At 54.1% G+C, this 9,024-nt stretch overlaps 1 protein-coding gene across 1 annotated transcript; it reads right to left on the bottom strand.

Moving 5' to 3' along the window:
• Positions 1-406: 406 nt before the first annotated feature.
• Positions 407-8,689, bottom strand: LOC122903555 (predicted GPI-anchored protein 58). Its single transcript, XM_044244381.1, has 3 exons — positions 8,586-8,689; positions 1,779-2,143; positions 407-504 (listed from the first exon to the last, which is right to left on the bottom strand). Exons 1-3 carry the CDS (start codon positions 8,687-8,689, stop codon positions 407-409), a joined length of 567 nt encoding a protein of 188 aa, XP_044100316.1.
• Positions 8,690-9,024: the final 335 nt, after the last annotated feature.

Raw genomic sequence — 9,024 nt, 5'->3', positions numbered from 1 at the left:
ACGTCTCAGAGTAAACGCCTTCGCTTGACAACTGGGCCCGGTGGCATCAAACGTTTGCCAACAGGAAGTGGGTGACGACGTAACCCTCGCTCTTAGCTCGGGGCTGCCGCCCGGCCCCACCCCTGAGCCGCCCGGCCCCGCCCCTGAGCCGCCCGGCCCCGCCCCTGAGCCGCCCGGCCCCGCCCCCTGAGCCGCCCGGCCCCGCCCCCGAGCCGCTCGGCCCCGCCCCTGAGCCGCCCGGCCCCGCCCCCTGAGCCGCCCGGCCCCGCCCCCGAGCCGCTCGGCCCCGCCCCTGAGCCGCCCGGCCCCGCCCCCGAGCCGCTCGGCCCCGCCCCTGAGCCGCCCGGCCCCGCCCCCTGAGCCGCACACCCAGCCACCTCCCTGCGCTGTGCTGGCGGGCAGTGACTCAGAACTCCTGGAGCCCGCGGGACACGGCCGCACGCCGGGCAGGCACCGCTGGAGTCTTGGGAGTCGTGGCCACTGCGTCTCTCAGCTCGCCATCGGCTACGGTGGGACGTGGACAAACGCGGCAAACTGGGGGATTTTGTTTTCTTTTCAGTTTTGAAGGGCCAGTGCCCAACGTGGCCACCGGCCCATCTTTGGAAACGTGTCACCTGCCCATGGAGTCTCTTGCTTGGCGACGTTGTCTGTCTCACTGTCTCATTCCCTGTCATTCCCGGGGTTTTCACGTCGTGGGTCGGTGTGCTTGCACGCCCACGCTGGCGTCAGCCTCCCGTCCGATCAGCCCCTTTGTTTAGGTGTAAAACCTCCAATTCCCCAACAGGAGTTTCAGGGCACGGACTGAGAACCCAGAGCCCCGTCCTGGGAGGAGAGAGCAGCCGCGGAGGGAGGGTCCCGGGCGCAGAGCCTCTCCACACGCTCCAGCGGAGAAGGAGCTTACGCAGAGCTTGGCTTGGGTCATGGACACCGCGGGGAGGCTTGGAAGGTGGTTTAAGACCCAGAGGAAGCTGCTTCCAGAAGCACAGGAGTTTGGAGGGGAGCTGGGCCACCTGTGCTGGAACCCTACTGGGCCGCTGCTGGCCCCGCTACCGCGGCGGACGGAGGCCGTCCGTCTTCCTGCGTGTCTGCCTCTCGCAGCAGTCCGGCTGGGCCAGGAGCCTCCACCTTAGTGCTGGGAACGGAAACCACCCGGCCTGTCTCCTGGCTCCCCAGCGGAGGGGCAGAAAGGCAGACCACCTCTTCCTTCCTTGTCCTCACTATGGGGACTCCTGAAGCAAGACAGTGGCCATGACCTTGGATGGTGACCCCAGGTACACACTCTGTGGCCCCAAGCCCCCCATGCCCTACTCTCCACTCTTACTTACCAGTCAATGCACCTGCTTCCCAAATGTCTGTTGTCACTCCTGTAGCTGCCGTCCTCAGTCTCCTTATCAAGGTGATGCCGGGGTCACAAAGTGGCCTTAAGCTCTCCTGGGAAGTTTGCAGTTTGATCTCCACACTGTACATGTGGTGCACTGGAGCAAGGTCACCTGCTAAGGTCACCATCCCTGCAGACTGCCAAGGGAGCAAAGGGACAGAACTGACAGAGCCCATGCCCCTGTGCATGGGGGGTTTTCCCCCTAGGTGGGCGTCCTAAGGCCCTGGGGCACTGCGCCATAGGCAAGGGGCTCCTGGCCAGCTGGGTTTCTGGAAATCAGCACGTCCTCCAGAGTGGAGGCCTCAATGCCTGAAGCTCCCCTCCTGTTGGAGGAGGCCCTGTGTCCGGCTCAGGGGCGCTCCGACCCCGCCCAGCTGCGGTGGCCTCCAGACTCTGGTACCCGGCTTGGGGTTGGACATCGCCTGGCTGGTCCTGGGGGCTGAAGGAGGCCAGGAGGCCGGGTCGCAGGGAAACTGGGAGTCCGGGCGCGGGATCAGCACCTGCAGCAAGCGGGGGTGCCAGACAGCGGCATGGGGCGCAAAGTCCACGGGGGTGCAGCAGGGAGGGAGGCCGCAGGCGCAGAGAGGGCGCCGTGGCCTGCGGGCCCTCGAGTGCGGTCCGCGTTCTGGCAGTGGCGGCGGCGCGCGGGGAGCCGAGATGCTGCGGGGCGGCTCGGTGGCCGGCGGAGCGGCCTTTCCTCCTGAGAGGATGAGCTCCCGCGGGGACGGGGACGGGGACGGGAGCTGCTGCAAGGGGCTCCCTGCGCTGCGCGTGGCGGGGGCAATCCGGGGAGCACAGGAGGACGCCCAGGGAGGACAGCCAGGGGACGGGGCGGGGCAGGGAGCAGGGCTCTGGGACTTGGCTGCGGAGACGGTTGCAGCTCTTCTTACCTGAGATCTTAACAAATTCATCGGGGACACAAGATAGAAGTTGTGGTTCCCACACACCGTTCTCCCCACCCTTAGCCTCAAGTGGTGAGTATCTTCGGTTTTCAGAATCATCAAAAGTCACTTCTCTTCAGTTACCCAGATTCCAAATATCCTCAATGTCTTCCATAGCCTAGAATCCAGAATGTCTCCTTCTCAGGAAATCGAGGGTCTTATATGTATTTTGCTGTTTTACTGTGGTAATTTAGGTGAACCAGAAACCAGCTCCCACCCTGAGACCCCGAGAATCATTATTTACAGTTACCGTAACCATAATCTCTCGTGAGCTGCTTTAAAGCCTATGCACATTATTCTAGGTTTATCAAAAGTTTTAGGGTATTTAATTACAGTAGGTGGCTCTCAGCCCTGGGAAGACGGGGGGGGGGGGAGGAAGGAGGGGTACGTCCATCAGAAACTCTGCTCTGTCGGATATAAGCCCCACGCAGAGAATTTCTTTAGAGGCTGAACGTTTTTCTCTGGTTTGGGTACATCTTACAAACATACTAGGGCTGAAGCAGGGATGTTAGTACAGCAAGGACTTGGTAGGGTCATCACAACAATTTCCAGAATGGGCGACTACTTACAGAATGACGGGCCACCCCCTTTCCTTATCAGAACTGGCAGCCAGAATCATCCACGAGCTTCCCTAATTTCAGAGGGGTGTGTCTACTTAGAAATGGTCTCCACGGGGCGCCTGGGTGGCTCAGTGGGTTAGGCCGCTGCCTTCGGCTCAGGTCATGATCTCAGGGTCCTGGGATCGAGTCCCGCATCGGGCTCTTTGCTCAGCGGGGAGCCTGCTTCCTCCTCTCTCTCTGCCTGCCTCTCCGCCTGCTTGTGATCTCTCTCTGTCAAATAAATAAATAAAATCTTTAAAAAAAAATGGTCTCCTCTAAAATGGATGATTGAGTCATTGTCCGAGGTGCCCACACAAGTGGAGGAAAAGCAGAGAAAGAACTGTTGAGACCGTTTTGGTAGACGGCTCTGCTGATCGACGGACTTGCGAGAAGGGCATGTGTGTGAAATCCCCAGTGACAGCAATGGTTCTCATTCTTCTCCACACACTTACAAAGTGGGTTTCTTTCTAAAACTCCATTTGATTACAAAAATCATCCCACTCTGCTTTTTTTTTTAAAACAAAGCTTTATAGAAGTGTATACTCCTTTCCTTTATAATTTTTAGAAACACTCTGATTTCTACCCTTGATGGAAAAAAGAGAAGGCATTCCAAAATTCCTTCTTCCCTGAGCCTGATGAAAATTAGAAATTCCTGTTGGGTGTCAACATTCCAGAGAGGAGCAAAGCATGAGTAGTGGGTATTGCTCTAGCCTTCGGTCAGCTAACAAAGGTCACTTCTCTACGAGGACGGCACCCGTCGCCAGGTGAGACCCAACAATAAGTCGAAGTAGTTGGATGTCAGAAGTGATGTGGCAGATGGAAAGGTGAAATTAATTTAATATACACCTTCCCCTAAAATAAGGAGAACAGGTTTCCAAAATCAAGGGAGTTCACCTAAGGCAATGTGATGAACTCCATTCTTGTTAAACAGCGGGAAGTTGTCCAACAAGTTACTTAATTTCGAGTGTTAACAAGACCAAAGCTCAGGAGAGGATGTCTGACCCGGCCAGACTCCTCACGGAGTACGGCTCTGTGCACCTGACCTGCCTCCAATGCTCCCTCCCACCCCCACAGTCTCTCCTGCACCCAAAGTGCAGCAACCCCCAGCCCTGCATCTTCTACGCACCACTCCATAGCCCACCCACGTGTGCTTAAGTGTCTGTAGGGTGTCAAGTAGTTTTAGGTAAACGGAGATACAATTCAGAAAGGGCGGACTCTGGGAAGATCACTGTCCTGCAAGAGAAACACGTAAGCAGAGGGGACATTAAAACACAGCCTGCTTGCTCTCTCGGGGTGCTGATACCCCAGACAGTTAAGGGACAAGTGGGAGAGGCAGCCATAGTAGGGTCGCCCAGGGAAGGAAGAGAGTCAGGCATGGGTTGGGCAAGGGGGTGAGGGCCAGGAGTGGCTGAGGACATTCAGCACGCTGACACAGCTGACCTGTGTTTGGAAGGTGGGGCCACTTTCAATCATTCCGAAAAGGTGTGCAGGAGACAGAAGAGCGTGCACCTTATAAAAGAAATCCAAATTTGATACCGTGTGAGGGGGGCGATGGTGTTTGATGAGAGCCTCCTTCCCTGCCAAAAAGAAAAACAACAAAAACAGAAAAAACAAAAAAACCAGACCAACAAATAAACAAACAAAACCATTTTATTTGATTTCTGTGTCACAAGCATCGCTTTTGCTATGTTGCAGAGCTCCTGCCGGGAAACCAGAGTGTTTTCTCCTCTGGTCCCAGCAAGTGTATTGCAAACATTGCCATCATCGACGGAGGTGCCGAGGGAAAGCAGGAGACATCATGGTGGGGTCGGTGAAATCGGGGTCCACTAACTACCCTCCCCGCTAAGGGCAGATCCTACAAAGGAAACATCTGGCTGATAACGGTCCAGGGATGCGATGCTTGTTTTCCTGCTCGTGTAAAGGAGGCTGTTTCCACTGGAATCATGGAGAATTCTCCAAACATTTGCGTCCGGGGCTTATCCAAGACCCACATAAGAGTAACACATGAGAAATGCTTCTGAGTGTGGACATTCAAATGTCAAAGGGAAAAAACGTGTCCTTCCTCGCCTTCTTCCTCTTTCTTCCCAACAAACAAATGAAAATGCCTGCTGGATACATTATTTTTAAAACATCAAAGCTTATTTCTACTGAAAAGAATTTGAACTCAAGGCTAGAGTTGATTCTGATTTTTCTTTTCTTCAAAACAGCTTCCCTAGTCCTTTGATGGTGCCGTTACAATCCCCCATTAAAACGGAGTGAGAATAAATAGCCGCCGCAGCCTCCTGTCCCTTCCGGCACGCACACCCTCTTCACCGAGCGGTCGTTTGAAATACGTGACCTTTACACAGACCGGCTTCCACGGCGCCCCTCCAAGCCGGAGACGGAACCGAGAGAAAGGGAGTCAGAGCGCGGGGGATTGCACGCAGGGGCAGGGCCTCTCCCCAGACCCAGAGGTGCCCTGGCCGGCCGGGCAGCCCCGAAGGGACAGGCTGCTCCAGAGGGGGGGCCCCGCATCCCGGAGCAGGAGCGCCCCGGCTCCTTGACCGGGTCTAGCGGTAAGAGCCACGCTGGGAGGAAGCTCCTTACATCTCATCGAAATCCCCCTATCGACACATAAGCCCATTTCCTCCTTTCTCATCCTCAGTGTGGAGAGGGGCAGCTGGTCACCGTCCGCCGTGTAATAACCCTTCACCGGCCTGAAGATGGTTATTAGGTCTGCTTCTCTTCTCCAGGCTAAATAATCACAGAGCCTTTAATCTTCCTTCATAGGAGCTATTTTCCGAGTCTTTAATCGTTTCTGCTGCTCTCCACCAAATCCGTTTCAGCTTCTTAAGTCCTGGTGTGTCACCTCTTTGCAGGGGTGGCACCGACAGAGTGAAAAGCTTGGCCGCCTGAAGGCACCGCAGTCGAGTCCCGGGTGCAGGGCAGCCATGCCCCCGGCGACACACCGAGTTAGTTTAAAAGCCTCTACAGTCCCTCGAATATGTCATGCAGAAGGGTCATGTCCTCCCGCAACGGAAGAGAAGACAACGATGATGGTCAGCATAGCAGTAAAACCAGACTCACAGAGCACATGCACAGTGGCCACTGTCTAAGGCTGCGACACGGTGGACCGGCTGGAGTTTCCTCAGTCACTACGTGTGGGCGGGCGACGCGCTCCTGTGATTCTTTTAAAATTTCCGCCTCGCTCCAGCAGTTTTTTAAACCGTCTCAGCGACGTCGTTGCGTCCATGTCAGCGTGTGGCCCAGATCTTTTCTGTCAAAACCCAAGTGCGTCACGTGTGCCTCATCACAGAGGAGCCGTGGCCTGAGAGGCGAGTCGGGGCCGCGGGCCGCCGTCCCGGGTCAGAGCCCCCGGAGGTCACAGGGCGCCGCGGAGCTCAGGGGAACGGCGTGGTGGTGGCCTGGGCTTCCGCGTGTTTGCCGAGCTCCCCATGCCGAAAGGGAAAGCAGCCAGAGCCAGCGCCCCGCGCCGCGCCCCGCACGCCCGCAGACGGCCGACCTCCCTCTGCTGAAGCCGGGTCTCTTCCGACCATCTAGTGGAATCTCACGGTCGCATTAACCCTTCTCCCGCTGCCTAGGCGTCGTGTGCGGCTCCGGGCCGGTGTTCACGTGCTCGTCACGCGCGGGAAGCGGACGGACGCGCTGCGCCGCCGGAACCCAAGACCGTCTCGGGGAAGGGCCGCTCGCTGCCTCCCCGCGTCCTGATGTTGGGTCATTTACAAGTACGCTTGGAACACAGTCTCCGGCGTGATCTGGCCTATGATTTTGCTGAACTTGACCTGACGGGTTGATTAGAATATCCTGTACAATCACCACAAATGTCGTAGGAAAGAATAGAATATTAGACTAGGGTTCCACGTTTCGCAGTGGCTGAAGCGGGACATTTCTTCTCAGGTGTGTGGCAGAAATTATCCTTTTGATTTCTTTATGAATAAATTGCTTATAATACAAAAGTAATTAATACTATTTCTTTAAAAGGAATAAAATCCTTCAAGCAAATCATTTGATATTTTACCGTTATTTAAACAATATTTAAAATATGTTTAAATTTGAAGCGTATCCAACCGCATAATAGTAAAATACATTTCAGAATACAGTTTCACACTCAATATATTTTAACGCTAGACAGGGCCCCACCGAGAAAGACGGAAACAGTTTTAATCAAAATTTGCATACACGTTTTAGAATCCTTCGATGAGTCTCCATCGAACACGGAGTAGGTACATAAAACATCAGTGGAGGTTCCTTCTGAGCCTTTTCTAGCCACCTGTACACTCACCAGATGACCCCCACAGAGCATCAGGCCGTCGGAAGCGGGAGTCTGTTTCCTGGAGGAATCGGAGAGAAGAAACCTTCTCCGAAGAGGAACATGAATCTGGGTTTGGACATTGAAACGGTTTGGGCCAATCACTTTAAAATGTCTCGGTTCTTTGCTATTGCTCGAAGCAAATATTATCTCCCAATGAAGAGATTCCTTCTGCCTTTTTTTTTTTTCTAAAAAATATGTATCCCTAGCTTTGTCTATCTGCTAATTTTGTCCAGTTTACAAAATGATACAAAGACAGGGTCTTTTCCTAAAAGAAGTGAAGGAGTAAGTCTTTTTTAACCTGTCACCCTGGGTGGGCTTCTTGCGTTCTCCCTTGTTTAGAAATGAAATAATATTGTTTCAAATGTGGCAATTTCCTTTTATTCTCCAAACAAGCAAACTGTAAATTGCAAAATAGGAGGGGATAAAAGCATAATTACTGCTTTCATTTGTTCATACCATATTAATGTAATATAATTATCCCGTAAGCAGACAGAATCTTATGAATATTTAACAATAACAGCAAGAAAATGCTACAAAGTGGTTATTCTGAGGAACACATAAAGAGCCCGAACTCTGAGAGATGAAGTCATTGTTCTTACGCTTTACAGTGTCCAACGGTCGCGGGTTGACAACTGAGCTGCTGCCGAGTCGAGTGACCCAATTAAGCAAATGAGGGAAATGGGGGGGTGACAAATGCCTGTGTCAGAAACAAGCAGGGAGAGAGTCGTGTCCCCTATGCAGGGAGTCCCAAAGCGGGGGAAAGGACTAGGACGACCCCACAAATTCCACAGAGAAACCTGGAGCAAAAAGCTGAGCCACACTGTGGTTTCTGGGGATCCAGAGCCCGGAAAGTGACGTGGGCTCCCGGCTTTCTACCAGAGGCCGTTTTCAGGGCCTGGTTCAGTTGGATTTGGCCCTTGTAACCACTGGCTTGAGTGACTGATGTCCTTTGTATGCTTCCCAGCCCCAGTCAAAATTGGTTTGAAATATGCACAATGAAGAAAGAAAATCTGGGCTTACAATGGGATACAATCCGTTACAATAACATTTAGTGTTCTGGCCCCTGGGTACCAGATATTTAATCCCTCTGGACACCTTGTTTCACCTGGTCCAGAATGACTATTTTATGAAGGCTGCACTGGATTATTGCTCCCGCCTTCCCTGCCTCTGTCTCTCTTTCTTGCTTCCATCTTCCTCCTACAGATGAGGTCACCAGGTCTCCGAGACGTTGCTCTCCCAAGATCACTTTCCCAAGAGCCGTTAAGAGGCACCAACTCATTCATTCCCTCATGCATCCCACAGGTGCTGACGGAGCAGTCCCCCGTTCTAGCTGACCGGGCGACGGTGACGCAGACCTTGACGTGTTCCGGGCCACACTGCGCTTCCGGTCTCGAAGGAGGCAGGCACCGAACCGGCAGCCACGTTCAGCGTGCACCGCTGTAAGGGTGACGGACGTCATGGCAGAGTGAAATGAAGGACTGAGTTTATAAACCTCCTCCTGTGGGAAGCGGCGCATGGAGGGGACGTGGGAAGAAGAAATGGAGAGAAGCTTGTTTCCCGGAGAAAGAGCGGGGACGGAGATGTCCAGTCGGGACAGGAGATGAGCCGGGAGACGAGCAGGAAGGGACAGTCCCCGTTACGTCCCCTCCTCACAGGGAGCCACAGCTCGCTTCACTGTAATTCGGGAACTACGCGGTGTGGTCCGGGGGCACGGATGTCCTCTTCCGTCTGCAGAACACGGGGCGTGATGGTCCTGGGCTGCACACCAGAGACAGAAATGCTCGGGACACTTGT

Source organism: Neovison vison, chromosome 3, assembly GCF_020171115.1.
Source record: "Neovison vison isolate M4711 chromosome 3, ASM_NN_V1, whole genome shotgun sequence".
Lineage (NCBI taxonomy): Eukaryota > Metazoa > Chordata > Mammalia > Carnivora > Mustelidae > Neogale > Neogale vison.
This window is presented reverse-complemented; position numbering and strand designations above follow the sequence as displayed.

Coding starts and splice junctions, on each gene's coding strand:
- LOC122903555 (XM_044244381.1), bottom strand. CDS start 8,689: ATGACGTCCGTCACCCTTACAGCGGTGCACGCTGAACGTGGCTGCCGG. Junction 2,144..8,585: donor GTGGCCCGGAACACGTCAAG/GTCTGCGTCACC, acceptor CGCCACGCGCAG/CGCAGGGAGCCCCTTGCAGC. Junction 505..1,778: donor GATGTCCAACCCCAAGCCGG/GTACCAGAGTCT, acceptor GTCCCACCGTAG/CCGATGGCGAGCTGAGAGAC.